The 16962-nt window shown below is 40.9% G+C and overlaps 2 protein-coding genes across 2 annotated transcripts in view; one reads left to right on the top strand and one right to left on the bottom strand.

Annotated features, from left to right (window-relative positions):
* The window catches only part of LETM1 (leucine zipper and EF-hand containing transmembrane protein 1), a 31413-nt gene extending 19935 nt beyond the window's left edge, over positions 1-11478 (bottom strand). Inside the window, exons 1-3 of the mRNA XM_069795440.1 lie at positions 11340-11478; positions 6819-6876; positions 3690-4146 (exon numbers count right to left, since the gene is read on the bottom strand). Of these exons, the coding sequence (XP_069651541.1) occupies positions 3690-4146; positions 6819-6876; positions 11340-11418 (594 nt within the window). The 5' untranslated portion in view covers positions 11419-11478. The remainder of the gene's footprint in view (positions 1-3689; positions 4147-6818; positions 6877-11339) is intronic.
* Positions 11479-11485: 7 nt separating this feature from the next.
* The window catches only part of NSD2 (nuclear receptor binding SET domain protein 2), a 105345-nt gene continuing 99868 nt past the window's right edge, over positions 11486-16962 (top strand). The window contains exon 1 of the mRNA XM_069795402.1: positions 11486-11626. The gene's annotated coding sequence lies outside the window, so the exon portion shown is untranslated. The remainder of the gene's footprint in view (positions 11627-16962) is intronic.

Raw genomic sequence — 16962 nt, 5'->3', positions numbered from 1 at the left:
TTTCCCAGAAGGGATGCTTTGGTCCATTGTTTACAGGCTCAAAGATTTTTCCATTCATTCCAACAATAGAAGATAAATGACTACTAGGAGTTCAAAAAGATGTAAGAAAGTTTGGAAAAAAATTTCAGAAGTCAGAACAAGATATTTTCCCTGAAAAAAAAACCTCAAAAATTTATATAGAGTGCGGAACAGAGTTCCTATTTTTACCCAGTATCTGTTTTTAGACATTGCATGCAAGTATTTGTACATGGCAAAATCCGTATCTACAGAAGCAGTTTTACAACCAGATTAAGCTAACCTAATGCTAACCTGAGACAATGTATAAAAAGTCATGAAGGTGCACTAGCAATCACAATGTGAAGGTACACGACTGATCCAGCTAAACCTAACCCATAAATACATACACAGACAAGAGAAAAAGGATCAGTACTAATCAGAAGGGGCAGGGGGAGTTGGAAAATTTGGTTTATGCACCAAGCGGGACTGGCCTTTTTCACAGCAGCACTACTGTCCTGGAACAGCTTACATAAATCACGAAACTGCACCCTCCACTAACTCAAGGAAAACAACTTTGCACAGGAACCTAATACAATGGTGCATGATTACACGCATGTTATTTGGCAGCACAGCATGAAAAACTTGTGACTACTCTGCATCTGCTGCCACAGTTTCATGTATTCCGCTTTTCCCTCCTCTGCAGGATTAAAGAATTTGTAAAGCTGATACACTTGCCACAAATTCCGTAGTGTTCGCCATCTCACTTCCATGACCTGAATCATCCAGCAGTAGGCGGCAGCACTACAGCAATTAGTTTTTAACAGCAGTATCATATCTCCTATGTTTTACTTCTTCCTGCCTTTTCTTCTAAGCGTAGATACGTGATCCTGATCCTGTTGAATCCAAACCCTACCAGCAACTGTAGAAGCAGAATTTTGGAACCAACTTTTGGTTTACATAAGCAATAGCTTCCTTGCATTAGCCATGCTGCAATTGCTTGTTAATGTGGTTAGATTACTTGGATATCCTTCCATAATTGCCTCCAAAGAGGAAGGAAAGGGCAGGCAGAAATAACTCATTTGTCAGCCTGCGTGAAGATAAGATTTCTCTAGACTGTCAGTTCATATACAGTTTAATAAATTTAAAGCAGTATGTACTACTTTTTTTTTTTTTTTTTTTTTAAAGTTCAGGACCAACTTCTGCAAAGTTGTAGCTAATCTGGCATCAAAGCTTTAAGACTTCTTTAAATCAGTAGTATACTACAATTTAAGGCTGAACGGACAAAAAATGAACTGTGTTTAAACAAACTTAAAATAAGGTTTAAAAAAAGCATATGTAAAGGGTTCTTCAGCTGTAGGCTGGTTTGCTTTCCACTGACCCTGGGTTCTAAGCCTACCATGACTCAATTCAAGAGACAGGATGTTCTCTACCTCCATATAAAGAAAACACAAAACCTAGATTGAGAAAATAACATTACCGTAGTTCTTAAAACTATTTTCTCTACATCATCTACACCGGATTGCATGCATACATACACACACACATCATTAGGTAAGAGACAGGCTACATCAATGTAAACACTAATTTATACCTGCACAATAAATTTCTAGTTTATTTAAAATACAGGAATTGATACTGAAATCACACATCTGCACAAAAAAAAAGAATTCAGGGAGGCCAAATGCCAGACCACTACATAAATATGAGAAAGACAGCTCTATCATCACTAGATGATGAAACTAAAGCGTAATCAAGTGAATAAATCTCTCTATTGATGGAATAATGCATGTTTCCAAAGATAACGTATTACTACTAAACGTTCATGCCTTCTAGATAGAGTACAGTCCTGATTCTTCAGCAGAAATATTTCCATGATATCCATATTGTACTGTTGTTTGTTTAATTTCTCAGAAGTATGCTCAGTGAACATGAAACAGGCAGGAAAACCAATGGTTCCAATCTCGCCCTCTGGAGGATTTCCGATTCAGTTTCAAACCATGAATTAATTTGTCTCACATGGTTTTCCAAGTTTCCCAAAGCTCTCAATAAGCCAGCACAAGCCAGAACTGCTACTTCAAGAAGTCCTGCAGTACTCATTCCCCCCTATCCTCAGTTACTCTTTCTTGGCACTACATAATCCCCTCTCCTACGTCAGCACAGACTGTTATATTTATTGCTGAGCAACGTTTCAGCTGGATCAGCTGCCAAACATACTCTTGTACCAGCAGAAGGAAGAGGGCAAAAATAAGTAGCATGAAGATGCTGAGACCAAATACCATCAATCAGTGCTCTTGTAGAAAGAGACCAAATGTAATCAGAGATGAAAACCGCTACATGGGCATTTAACAATTTTTGTTATTTGGCTAACCTTGCAAATACAGGAAAAAAAACTTTTGCATACTGCATTAAGATGTGATGTTCATTAATTACACATGAAAATGTTCAACGATGTACCTAATTTATCAGGAAATTATTAAAACAATGAGCAAATATTCATTTTTTTGATAATTTAACAAAATTTTTGAAGCCAGAGATGTGAACCTAACACATTGCATGTACAGTGTACAAACTGCAGAGAACCGGACCGCGATTGCAAGCAGCACTACTCACTCCTGCTGCCACAGTACATACACTTTTCACTTTCCAACATTTCTTCCAGCACATTTTTTTTCAGCAACATCTGAAATGCCTTTTTTTAAGAAAAAAAAGGCAGGAAGATAGACTTGAACATTTTATCTGTATAAAATTCTTAAACAACTTGTCTTTAAAAACAGTAAAATGAGAACTATTAAATCAGCATGTTTGATATATTGCTAATGAACTGGTGATGTTGAGTAGCAATGCATTCTTTCAAAAAAAATTTTTTTAACTATACCAGTTTTGAAACAGCTTATTATTTTGCAGTCTTTCCATATAAGAGCTCACGTCAAATGTTTTTAAATAGCCATATATCTTTTAATTCTAGTTGAATAAGTACATTTACTTCATCCACAAACTGAAATTACTATTCAAATGCATGTGTTATCCTAATTTGAAAGCACTCTCATTTTGCACTCCAGATTTCATCTCCATCCCCCTTCTCTTTTCTTTAAAATTATCAGTTGCCTTTTTACAGTTCCATAAACGTAAGCTACATGCCATAAAGAAAAATGAAAGTATAAACCAAAAACTTTCCTCAAATTATCTTATTTGAACTAAAATTATCTCACAAATATATTTACAACTGAGAAAGTACTTATATCTGATTATCAATCATACATTTCAGCCTGCAGCTTTTCTTCTGTTTAAAAAAAACGAAAACCAAACCATACAACAGAATTGGCACCAATCCAACCTTTACTAAAAGTGTTTTCCCTCTATTTTTCCAGCTGGAGTGAAAAAGCAGAGGAAGTGACCATGTACACACATGTAGCACATGGATGGGAACTTGAGAACAAACCACAACTGCTGTCCACATGACAAAACAGAAGAATCCTCTGCTGTTCCAACTAGAAAATACCAAATTTATCTTCAATAATGGGAACAAGACTAAAATGTTTCAGAGTCATATCCAAAATTTTTAGTGTCCACATAGGGAGGAGGAGGGAAATACACCTAGCAATTTTAATTCTGTGAACAGAAGACCAACTCGCTTCAAATAAAATGGAGCAATCGCTAAGGATACTCAAACAACATTGGTATTTACTCAGTACCTGTCTCCGTTCTCGACGAGACAAAGTGTTTCCATGAAGTATTCGCCAGAGCATCCTTGCAGCTATTTTTGTGTCAATCCACAGTAATCGAAAACCATGGTAATAGTGCTTCAGTTCATCCACAATCCTCTGTCCAATAGATTTTTTCACAACTTCCACTTCTGTTGGACTATATACAGGACCTCCTTCTTCCAACTTCTTGTTTTTGTCCTTTAAGGACTTCAGTGACTTTTCAACTATGGAGTCATCTTGAAGGGGATGTGAAGAATGCCACCATCTAACTGGAAGATACTGGGGACCTAAAATACCCATTGTTGCTAGTGGCGTCCACGAGCCAGAAGAGCTCTGAAGAGGAAAGTGTATTTGTTCAGATCCTTTAGTCCAACAACAATAGTGATCTTTTCTGGAGTATGCGTAAACAGGAGGGACACTAGTGCAATATTTAAAGTGTACAGTCCTTCAAAAGAAAAGAGCATTCAAGAATTAGCAATAGATCATACGCTATTTATATATATTTGTATAGCTTTAAATGTATGTATTTATAAAAGGCATCATTTGAGAAATATCTACCACATATTTAAGAAAAAAAACCACCAAACTTTTGACTCTCACGATCAATGTCTATACCTGAAAAGAATGCTTGGCTTTACTTCACGACAAAAAAATAACCTGCAAGGAGTCTTCCATTAAATAATTTGGAAAAGGTGGCTTATTTTACTCCAATTAAATGAATAGTAACAGCCAGAAGTGCTTTCCATTTAGAAAACTATATTTGAAAATAAATCTGTAAATCCAGAAGTAACATAAAGCCCCTTCTATTACTTTTCCTGTTTGAACAAAACCCTCAAGGAAAAAAAACAGAAATTGTAGACTTGGGATAGGTGCTGAGTTAGAGGAAGAGAATTAGTATCAGAGAAATCCGATTTCATTAGAGTTCTTCATTTACTATCTCCATGCATCTAGTTTTCCTTTTTCAACAGAAAATTTTGCACAAACTTCCATCGTGGTGCTGAGCTGGGACAGACAGAACCAATACTCTTCTACCTTATTCAGAATTTTGTTCTTTTCTTTAATTAAACATAACCTGAAGTTAGAAGGAAAGCATTGCTCAAACACCCCAAACACTCACTATACACACAGAAGAACTACTCATTATATGCTAGTAGGATTGTACACACTTTTATAAAAGGGTATGACAAAATTAAAATAGTAGATACAATATTTTATATAAATGAGTTCCACTAGTTGTCCCTCAAACTGAAATGCCAACATTAAGTCATCTACAGGACAGAAATGATTGGGGTGTTTCTTCACTGGGCCCTTGTACTATCAAAACAAAATCTGAACGTGTATTTGTCTTCAGTCAGTGAACACAAAAGAGGTGCAAGTGGCTCTACAGCTCTGAATAACACTTTAAGGAAAAAAAAGTTTATTGAACACTTACAAGTATTAACCTCACTCACTCAGTTTTCAGCCAGAAGTACTTTTTAAACTTAATCATCACATGCATCCAATGAATTTAAATTACTTTAATGATTTTATCTATTTAATGTTATTCAAATAGAGCCTTGTACAAAACAATTGACTAAATTATTACTTTTTAAAGATGCATTATTAATTTCTAGCTTAAACTAAAATTTTAAGCATCTGACCATTCAATAGTCAGATGACTGCCAAAACATACACAGCTACACAAAACATTTCCTTGATTAGCTAGAAAACTACACACTTGCACAGATATTAACTAATGAGAATTACGGTTCCTTTAAGAAAATAAGTACATATTCAAAAAACAGATTAAAACACTTGCATAGATTAATCCATCCTGACTCTAAGTCATTTCCCAAAAGCAGAGCTCCAAGCCTACAGACCAAGTTCCAGTCACATCCATCTACATGCTTCTGCATGCAGAAAGGAAGGGAGCTCTGCCAGCAGAACTGGTTCGGAGTCTGCAGGGAAAAAAATTTTCACAAGAAATATGCCTCTCTGAACACACTTTCACTTGCAGGATGTCAGACACAGAACTTCTATCGTAAGCTGTACTCAGTACTTGTATCATTAGAGTCCCTTGGTTTTGGATCTGGGTCATCTGGGGTGCGGGCACCAGTTGTTTTATTTTAAACAGAAACATTATGTTAACAGAAGCTTTTGGTAAAAAAAAAACTTCTCAAAAAAAACCCCAAGAATTTCTGTCCCAATATTCAGCTGCTCATATAACAGACTTCAAACTGTAAGTTTCCAATTTTCCAAGAGAGAGGACCCATCTAATAATCTACTAAAAAGCAAACAGAGATTTGAAAATGCTTTATGTATTAAAAAACTCTCACAACTAATTATACAGTAAGTGGTCTAGAACTAACATGACTTTAAAAAGAAAGGAATTACTTTGTTTCATATTAGGGGGTTATGTCTAGAGACATATCCTTACATTAAAATGGAAACTTAGGAAATTGAAGAACAGTCATGGTTTCCTGAGCAGTCAGACTATAAATAACTAGAGAATACATATTTTAACATTCCAAGGAAAGGCGTTAGGTAATTCATATCCACCAGTATGCCTTGTCAGCCAAGTCAGGAACAGAGAATGGATTCTGCCAACATCCAACTCCTTAAGTTCCATAAAAGCACAGAGCAACTGGATTCATTTTCAGAAGAGGACACTACCTCCTAGCAGAGTCTCACCCAAGGCTGTAACATACAGTAAACTACTTTGGTTTAATAAAGATACAACTCTGTATCTGCATGATGATCTCTGAATGATCTACATCCCTAACTGCCAACTATGTTTTTCAAGCTAGCTATGACTGAACATTTACTCTATGGAACTCCACAGAGAAAGTATGCCAGAAGCCCATGATATCACCTGGAATCACTCAAGAACAAGATTAATATTCTATTGCTTTCACATCATAACAAAGAGGGAGGAAGTGGGTGAAAAAAGGAAGATCTCACTTTCTTCCACACACAAACAAGCAGGTGAAGAGAGTAATAATACTCAGACTTCCTTTGATCTGTCAATAACACAAGCTGAAGCTACTATTTTCACACTTGGTCTAGAAGATTTAAACCCATATTCTATGATAGTTTTCTACGGTTTTAAGTTTAGGAAAAAAGTTCATATTTACTCACATTTTGTTTGCCAGCCTCAGGGATGTACAGCTAAGACATGCCCGATCTCCCAAGTTACCTAGAAAAATACCAATAATTAGCATTAATTCTGAAATTCAGAAAGACATTTATCCGTATAGTGAATTGTACAAAAATACGTGATTTAAAAGACTGACCTTTACTTAGGAATAGCTACTACTGAAAGCACAAAAAAGATGCTGCTTAACAGCAACTTCCTTATGGTGCACTGTTTGTAAGCACATTCACGTTTTGGATGATTGTGCATCACAAACAGCCAAGACCGAAAATTTCTTTGCTTTGACAATAACCATGTGAAGTACTGAAGCCCGAATACCTCATCCTCTTCCAACATGAGTCAAAGCACATGCCTTGTTCTTATTTATCTCAACCTGTAATCCCAATTTATAGGATAAAAAAAAGACAAAACAGGTGGGGAGCAATTCTGTAACACAGCTGACACCTCCATAAGCACTCAAGCAAACTGTCCATGCATACAGTCGAACTCCGTGGACGTGTGAGGTACTGCTTGCAGTTGTTCAATTGCCTGAAGACAGGTTTCCAAGTCCCTCGGACAAGCAACTATATGGCAGAAAAACTTCACTGAAAGCAAATGTAGTTTTTGAATGGCTGCCTGACAACACAGTATTAGATGATCCAAATGGAGCACTTGCCTGGTGTCTAAGATGAAAATGGTTTTTTTTAAGCACAACAAATAAAACGTGAGTAGGAACCTAGACACACTTCACTAGAGAGGTAGAACCACAGCACCATTTCAGTACATTGCTGTCCATTTTGATTAGCACCTGGTAAAAATAGCTCTACCCCTGGATCCCACTGCAAAGGATACAAATTGTCTTGAAGGGCAAGAGACTGATCCAAAGAATATGAAAGGTTAGCTTTCCAGCAAATGCTGTGTTCTGCAAAATGAATTTTGTTTGAAACGCTAACTCAGAATTAGTCCTAATAATAACTAATAAAGTCCACAAGGAGGACTGGCACCTATATACAGGCATCCTTTACCCAGGTACAGAGACAAGCAGCATCCATTCTGGAAATAAATAGAGGAGACCATTGAATGACAAATTATCTAAGTCAGTTCACATCTTCCATAAAGGACCATGCTTGAAAACCTTCCGACCATCCAACACCATGGAAGCACCATCAGCTACATAAAATGCTACCTAGTGGCTGTATGCAATCTACAATCACTGAAAATCATCCCCGAGCCCACTAGAAAAGAATCTCCCTAAAGCAATTTAAAAAAAAATTTTAAACAATCTTGTATCGATACCTAACTGCAATAACTCAATTAGCTAACCAATACCAAGTGCAAAAAGACTCTTGGACAGAACAAAGGAAGATCGTATGAACAAGGCTCCAAATGCCTTCACTCTTTTTGGCCAATCTTTTCAGAATTCACTGTAACCAAAACACAAATGGAAGGCTGGATGGAGTAGGCGTGCTGTGGTTTGTTTCTCCTACCTGGAACCTACTCTTTCTGGTCAATCCTAAGAGACAGCAGGATAGAAAGGTTATTTTAGAGGTTAGGGGTAAACTTTTCCACCATCAAAGCTAAGAGATAGCCTATGACAGATCCTGAAGCAGACACTGCATACACAGTGCCCAACGCTGATCAACAAAAGCCTTCCCCAACAAAATATCCTAATTATCAGAGGAAAAGAGATACCTCCAAAATCAGGTGGGGCAATCAGAAGGTATGGGAAGGGGGATGAGGGGGAAAAAAAAAAGGTAAGTTAACTTATCAAAGAAAAATCTCAATAATCAAGGGATATCCCATGCTAAGTGGGCTTTGATATCATTACAGCAAAAGCTATGGCATTATCAAGTCAAAGGAAAAGGATTTACCCATCTCACGTTATATCAAACTCTAACAGGTACTCACTGCCACTGCAAGTAGAGCCAGGGGAAAAAACTGTCTCTTTCTGGCTCAAAAATCAAGCCCTGAGAATCTGTGAAGGCATTCCGATACTCTCCAACATTTACAGAAAGATCAGTAGCTGAATTTCTTGACCCAAGAGACTAGCCATCTCAGAAGGATGTCCCTGAGTTTAAGTAACAGCTGAGCAAAGCAGAGCAGTACCCAAAGTCTCAAGGGATAAGTTGCAGGATGGTCATCTGTTTCTCTCACCTGAGTGCCAGGAAGCACACAAAGCCCAAATGTGCCAAAAAAGAGAGTCCTGCTAGTGCAGGACATTACCTGTTATGGATAGGTGCCCCTAGAACAAAGAGGGGTGATCTGGAAGTCAAAACTGGCTTGGAGTTTCTTAGATAAAACTCTAACAGCAACACACTTTCATTTCACTTACCTTTATTTTTTTTTCCAAACCAGACTCATTAATGCTAAGGAAGGGGCCAAAGAACGAAATTCCAAAGGCTACCGTAAGAAAACATGCCGATTCAAACACTTCTTGTCATACAGCCATTCAGAGTGTGAACAGGCACACAGAAACATCATTTCACCAAAAGATTCTGCAGAATAACTGTTAATTTCAACTTTGTCAGTTCTGACAAGAGCTCTTTATGTTTTGCAGTGTCTGTTCTAACCACATACCTAAGAGCAAGCCAGCCCTGAAATCAAATACATAATTTCTTCAGAAAGGAGCAAAGTCCATACTCCTTGCTTCTAGGATAATGCAGACATCCAGAAGTGTCTGAACAAGGTGAATGTAGCTTACCATACTCAACACTCTTCATTTAAGAAACCTGGATTAGGATTACTTGGTTTAAAAGTAAAAAAGGCAGCAGTGCCAGGAAAGCTGTATGTTAACATATTCCTCACGGAGAAGAAGTCATGAGAATCTTTATTTTTAAATTTAATGAAGTTTTAAATGTAGAATAGCTGCATACTGTTACTATGTTTAGAGTTTTTCAAAAGAAAAGGCTAACATGAAGTAAGTCCCTACAGAAGCATAAGCCTGCAGTGCTTAACAGCCTGATCTTCACAGGAAGAACATTTAGGATTCTTAGAAGCACTTAGCTTTAACTTAATCTTAGACTACTTACACGTAAAGCAAAGAAGATGAGCTAAGTAAAGCAAAACACTATACAAAAAAATGACACCTTACAATAATGTGTTCATAATAGATTAACACTCCAAGTATAAGCATAGTGCATCACAGCACACAAATTATTTGATTCTATCACAGTATTTCAGCAAATGAGAATTTTCACGTGGGGTAAGATTTATAACATGCAAAACTATAGCAATCATTAGCATTTCTTCTTATGCTATGCCACAAGAAGAATCAAAGCTCCCATCTAATTTGAAGGTACACGGATGTGTTTCTTCCCTGTTTTAAGTAAACTAGATGGCTAAGATACCCCAGGTTTTTGTTCAGGTCACTGTACAAGCTCAACCTAAATAAATGTCTTTACAAGAATAAATGTCTTTACTAGAAGAAGGTACGACACTTGAGTGATTACTGGTAACCAAGACGACAGCTTGTTTATCAGAATGAAAAAGCATCCATACGGTTGATCAGGTTTGCCAGAATCTGAACGTGCAGATACCCTGTTCTCACTGACAGCACTTCAGTGACAAGTCAGGGCTCAGTGTCAATGACAAACCACTGCCTGTTAAGCTTTCGCTCATTCCTCACCAAACCCCTGCCCTTCCAACTCACAGAGGTAGAAAGAAACCACAGGCCTCATGTACGTCACAAGTTTATCAGCTGTTTCATGTCATTAAATTTCACCACCCAAAGATACTTAAACTGCCAAATTATCTTGATTATTAATGAAAACAGTATCACACACTGCGTTTCCTTTTTGTTTTCCCAAGCTTTCAAAGCCGCCTGGAAAAAGGCAAATCTACATTTCCTTCCTAATGTAGCCTAAGAAAATAACCTCTTGTACTTTCTTAAAGGGTACCGAGCAGCGTTTAACTAGTGACAACACGACTCCACGGCCAAGCTACACCGAGCACAAGGCAGGCAGGGCTGAAGCGTGGTGACGCGCTCCTGTACCTTAACAAACCCCACGTTTTTTGCTTCCTCGGCCCGCTGGCGCTTAAGAGGCGCATGTGTCCTAACTACCGTGAGGGGAAAGCATCCCCGCAAACCACCCTGGCAGCGAAGCGAACGCCAAGAGACGAGCCGCCGGGGAGCGAGGGCCCCGCCGCCCAGCCCACAGCCGCTCCCCGCCAGAAGGCGCAGCGGGAGGCGGCCGAGGGCGGCAGGGGAGAAGCGCCGTGCCCAGCCCCGGCTCGCCGGCTCCGGAGGACGGCGGGGAGCCAGCCTCGGCCCCGCCGCGGCCCTTCCCTCCCGCAACGACCTCTCCGCCCACACCGGGAGCCCCCAGACGTCGTCGCCGCCTCCGCCCTCCCTCCCTTCCCCCTCCTCCCGCCCCAGGCCCTTCAGCGCCGCCGGCAGCACAGGCCTCGCGGGCCGGGCGGCAGCGCGGCCGCACCGCACCCCACCCCAAGGCCGGGCCGGGGCCGCGGGGCGGCTGCGCTTCCCTCCTCGCCGCCGGAACCGCCTGACGGCCCGCGGGGAGCCTCACCCGGCTGGGGCTGGCGGCGGAGCGCTCGGGGCAGGCGGCAGGCCCGCCGGCCGCAGGTCTGTAGCAGCATGGACGCCATCTTGGCGCTCGCGCGCGGCTGGGCGGCGGCAGCGGGCTAGCGGCGGCGGCGGCGGGCTGCCGGCCTGCTCATGTCCCGCCGCCCGGGCCCCGGCGCTGCGATCCCCACACGCCCAGGAGCGCCGAGCCGCCGCCGCCGGCTGCATTTGCATAGCGCCGCCCCCCGCGGAGCTGGGCACGCCGGGAAGTGTAGTCCTCGGGGGCGCACGGTAAGCCGCCTGCGGGCGCGGGGCGCGCAGCATGCCGGGACCTGTAGTCCTAGGGGGTGGCGGCATGACGCTGGCCGAGGGGCTCGGACGACGGGGCGGCGCGGGGCATGCTGGGAGGTGTAGGCACGCCGCCCGCGGGTCGGCGTTTCTCGGCTCCGGCAGCCGGTAGCAGGGGAGCGGAGGGCGGGCAGGTTGCCGGGGACCTGCTGCCGGCACCGGGGGTCGGGGCTGCAGAGGGCCGCGTGAGCCGCCCCGGAGGCAGCGCGGGGTTCGTTCACCCGAGGGGACCGCGGTAAACCGCGTGCGGCGGGGCCGTGGCTGGCAGCCCCCTCATCGCCCGCCGCGGCGGCAAGGTCAGGCCGGCCGTGTGCGCTGAGGGATGGCTGCCGAAGGGGAGGGCGCTGGTGCCTCACGAAAGCCGTCCTGAGCGGTTTAGGCCGGTGTGGCCAACGAGCACGTAACCGTAGCCCCGAGTACAGCAGTACACCGATACCAGAGCGCGCCTGCGACGACGTTCCCCCGCCTTTGGGGCCAAAACCTGGTGTTTCTGCCGGTGTTGAGCACCGCTTGGCAGCAGTTGCTTCGCTGCGTGCACGCGTGTTGCTTGTGGATCTCGGGATGTGACAGAAAAAACACCTTTCTTGTGGAGCCAAGATGCTTCTGATATAAAATAGCTCATCCGTTAGGCAACCGACGGATGTGCTTCGCTAGTGCTGGTTAATAGTTGGGCTACAGGTAGCGCATTATTCTTCAAATATCAGTCTCCTCCTGACCAGCATTAGGATCTTTTGGCAAATGTTTCAATACTTGGTTAATAAATACAGTATTAAATAGTACCATTAATTTTGCTTGGTTTTTAACTGTATAGACAGATGCAGGGAATAACCAGAATCAAACTGCAGAAATTATAATTTAATCTGAGAATAGTGAAATTTTAACAACTACATATATGAGGTTTGGGTGTTAATGCCTTCCTTGTTCTAAAAAATGGGGGAAAAGCTGCTGGAACTGTTTTTCAACAAGATGGCTGACACCCCCTGTCAACAAGATGGCTGCCTCAAGGACAGGGCTCAAGAGTGACAAGGATACTGTCGTTTCAGACCTCGTATATTTCACAGGTTATTTATAATGCCAGGCACTTGTTCACCTATACACCTGCCTAAGCCCCAAACAAAACAGGTGCTATTTAACTTTATATGTAAAGGTAGCACAAGTGTCAGGTTTGACCCAAAACATGACTGAAACAGTGTCTCATACCAGGAAAAAGCAAATGTGTCTGCAGGCATCCTTTCATGCTTGAGACTTGGCAAAGGCAGGAAATTAATTAGTAATATTTTAATTCCTTTTTAATTTTATGTATTTAAAGAAAATCCTCTGGGTTTCTCCTAAGTATGAAAAATTCAGATTAAATTTATACTAATAATTTTTATTCAAAAGAATATGTGAAGATGGAATATTAAATTGACTGAATCTTTAAAAAAAATCAAGACCCGCTCTTCTCACATCTTTTGCCTGTGTTGGCTACAGAAAGACTAGTGTTGTTTACTGATTATTAAAAAATTAATTAGTGTTGTTCTTTATGTACTTATTATTAGAGCTGCTTTTAAAATGTTTGGCTCCCAAATGCATTGCAAGATTTTTAGCCAGCTGCGTTTGCTTTATGAGTATTTAAATATTTAGTGCATTTAAATGGTTAAAATTATTTCAAATATGCAACTTAACAATAGTGCTTTATGTTAATATGGCAATCTTAAAAAAATACAAACAACACCACCACCACAAAAATCTTCCCAATCTACACATTTCTCTCACTAGACTAGGTTTGTAGCCTTCTCTTGTTATTCTTTTTTCTTTCTGGTTGGCTGATAACAAAACCAAATGAAATGGGGCAACTAATGGCAGTTCCTCTAACAAAGCTGCTTAATTATGTAGAAACATTATATGAAGCCTATACAAGAAGAATAATATGCTCTGAAGTCATTAAACTATTGACAAGAGATTTCAGACAGCAAACAGATGATTACAGAGGTCTCAATACATTTATGCAGACAAGTAACCAGTCTTTCAATAGTTTCATTAAATTCATTAGTATTCAGGGTGGCAGACAATGTAGATGCATGAGCCTTTTCAGAGCTGAATCCGTTATGTTTTTGTACAGTCTTTTGTTCCAGATTTGTTTATACCTGGAAGTTACGTGGTTTTCTACCATATATGAAAAGGAATGATAATACAGTCTGAAAATTTCCTAAATGGATACAGTTTCAAAATACTCATTGATTTTGTGCATTTACCAAGCATTGCGAAATAACGCTTAAGAAAAGATGAAGTATTAATAATTTTCAAGTAGTCGTATGAATTGCTGCCACATGAAAAGGCCCAGTGACTGTAGGTGATACGTGGGCCTTCCATGCAAGTCAGTTTTTGTTTTAAAGAAAAACATCTTTCACTCCATCCAGACCAACAGCCTATGAGTTCAGAAAGAAAACACTCATCCCCAGAATAAAACATGATACATATAGTTTCACTAGGGTTTTATTTTTAAAAAACTTAAGCTGCTACAGCCATTTTAGACCTGGTTCTTAAAGCAACCATGTTGTTTGGAAAAGTTGTCAGCCATCTTGTTGAAAAGTGTGTTTTCTAGCAGGAATAGGGTGAGAGAGTAAAAGGAAGAAATACAAACCCTTCTTTCTAGATGGATTTAATAAGGATGTGAGAATGATTAAATGTAATATTTAATAAGGATGTGAGAGTGATTAAAATAAATGTAATATTTAAACAAAATTAAGATTATTTAGTATTAAACATGAAATTTTTTTCCCCTGAATGTTAAACAGAAGCAAAAGCAAGGTGAGAGTTGTCTAAACAATTACAAAAAAACTCCAAATAACAGGAAATTGTGATTCCTGTTATAGGCTGTGGCAATATCAAAATATGTGTTTTACTGATATATGAGCACAGCCCAGTGATACGAAAAAAGCAAGAATGTTTTGCTTGTCTAAAAGAGGTATATGTGTTAAGACCTATAAAAGCACAGAATATGGCTATGTCTGTGCATTACTTGCATAGACATGAAAAAGGAGCAGATGAACTTATAATTCTCATTGAGGAAGTTTAGAGATCTGTCGAAATAGGGGGGCAAATGTCCATATGAACAGAGAGCAAAACTGTAAGGTAACTAGCTATATATGCAGCATTCTCTTGCAGAAAACCTCTACTTCACAGGCATAGTAAATAGTTATATGAAATTTTTATCTGCTGTTGTCCCTTACCCCTTCCCTCTTCACCATCCAACAACTCTCGTAGGTGGTAGGCAGATGCGCATGGGGAGCAGGATTTCTCTGTGGCCTGCCAAAAGTACCTGCACAGTTGGAGGGGGCACCCCTCCATGCTCACCACGGTTGTCACCCCTTCCCTGAGAACATGTCCTGGGAAAAACTTCCTAGATCCTACTGATTTTTTGGAGGATGGATAACAGGACCCCCACTCCCAGCTTCACACACGTGGTCAGTTGCCCTATAGCTTGTGAAAGTGGCTGTGTAGCAATACCAAATCTAAGACACCCCTGCCAGAACCACCACGTTCATTACACAGGCACGGCCTCTGTCCCCCCTTACACCCAGATGACAAGCCGAGCTGGCAGCAAGGGACTGGGGAGGTAAGATTCAGTGCGTGGAGGGGAAGGAGGTGCAATCCCTGCTGCTCTGGGCTGTAAGCAGGAGGAGGTTGGGAGCATGTTTAGTATGCGATGAGACGGGAGACAGGTTTGCCATTTCTCTGCTGCAACATCACGTTTGTGTACACAGTGTAATTCTATAAGCTACGAAGTGGTACAGGTCCATATACAGTATTTAAAAGTAGGATTACGCTTTTAGTCTGTAGAATCTGTTTCCATGGCAATCCCCAGGTTGTCTCCTTGAATAGGTTTAACAATATGGGATTAACCTCATCTTTATTCACCACTGTTCAGAGTAAATCTGAAGAATGGGTGGGGGGGAAAAAGACATTACTGTGTAGCAAGTTGCATTAAGTTTCCACCCGAGGGAGAAAACCAACAGATTATTAGTAGTTCTTTAAAAAATACTCCCATTCATCATCACAGATTTCTAGGAGAGACCTGGGGGATATTGAAGCCTTTTGCTCTGTAAAAGTTAGAGCCCAAAGGTAAAAGTTCAAGTGGTCGCTGGATTACAGACTTGCTCTGTATGTGCGTACAGGTCAGAAGTTCACTCCTGTCTGTAATGTGCCAAAAAAAAGCAGCAGTGGCTACACATTAGCAACAGCACAGAAACAATCTGTCTTGGGTGCCTTTTCAAACAATGCAGCGAAAAGCTACTCAAGAGATTTCCTTGACAGTAATAATGTGCTGTAAACAGTCATTCCAGATCCAAGGATAATTACCTGCTCAAATTCTAGTCAAAAAGTGGTGTTTTAAAAGATTGCATGGGCTTGACCCAAATTAGCAATACAAAATAACATATTAGGTTGTCATTCATTAAATTTGACATGCAGGCAGATGAGGAGAACACAGCTGGGAGAGGACAAACAGATAATTTTGAAAATCTTTCAAATTGAGGAAAAAGTAGCGTTTGCACTTCATAGTGAAAATCACACAGATTCTAGTTTTAACCAGCAGATGGAGCTTATGTGAAACAAACAAGGGGAAAAGATGCATCATCATCATCATCATCATCATCATCACACAAAGCAGCGTTTTGGGGCGCTGCTGTCTACAGGACTGGAGGAGGGCATGGGGAAAAAGCTAGAAGGTTCTGGCCAAGGCAGGATCAGGCAGAGGCGGGAGGGCAGGTGGTGTTCAGGCTATACACATAGCAAAAAGGGAAGAACGTAGCTATAATGAGTAAACCGATTTAGACCTTGAGAAATACGGAGGGAAAAGAAAAGGACAAAAGCAGTCACTAGCATTAAAAATGCACCTGTTAGGTCCAGCTGATATGAGAAAGTCTGAGATTTTGCTGCAAAATTAACCAATTCTGTATTTAAGATAACCTGTTATGCCTCCAAATGCGTCAATTTGATTTTATGAATGACAGGCTTTAAAAATATGTATTTGGAGTTATTCTTTGCCTCCAGGGTTTTTTCAAGTCTGTAAGGTTTGCAGGTTTCTGTCTGCAGTTAGAAACACAGAAAGCCAACAATCTTATGCCATCATCTGCCTCCCAAAGTTAGGTCTCTAAGAAAACACCAAATGTTGTGTTAATGTCAATAAAAGCCCTAAATCTGCCACCTCTGCTTTTTTAAACCCATCGAGAAGCAAGACAAGAAGCGCATGCAACCCTCCCCCACCCCATCCCGGATTTTGTAGACCTGACCCTGCA

Source organism: Haliaeetus albicilla, chromosome 1 (genome assembly GCF_947461875.1).
Source record: "Haliaeetus albicilla chromosome 1, bHalAlb1.1, whole genome shotgun sequence".
NCBI classification, from domain to species: Eukaryota; Metazoa; Chordata; class Aves; order Accipitriformes; family Accipitridae; genus Haliaeetus; species Haliaeetus albicilla.
Note: the sequence above shows the minus strand (reverse complement) of the source record. Positions and strands in the feature narration are given on the sequence as shown.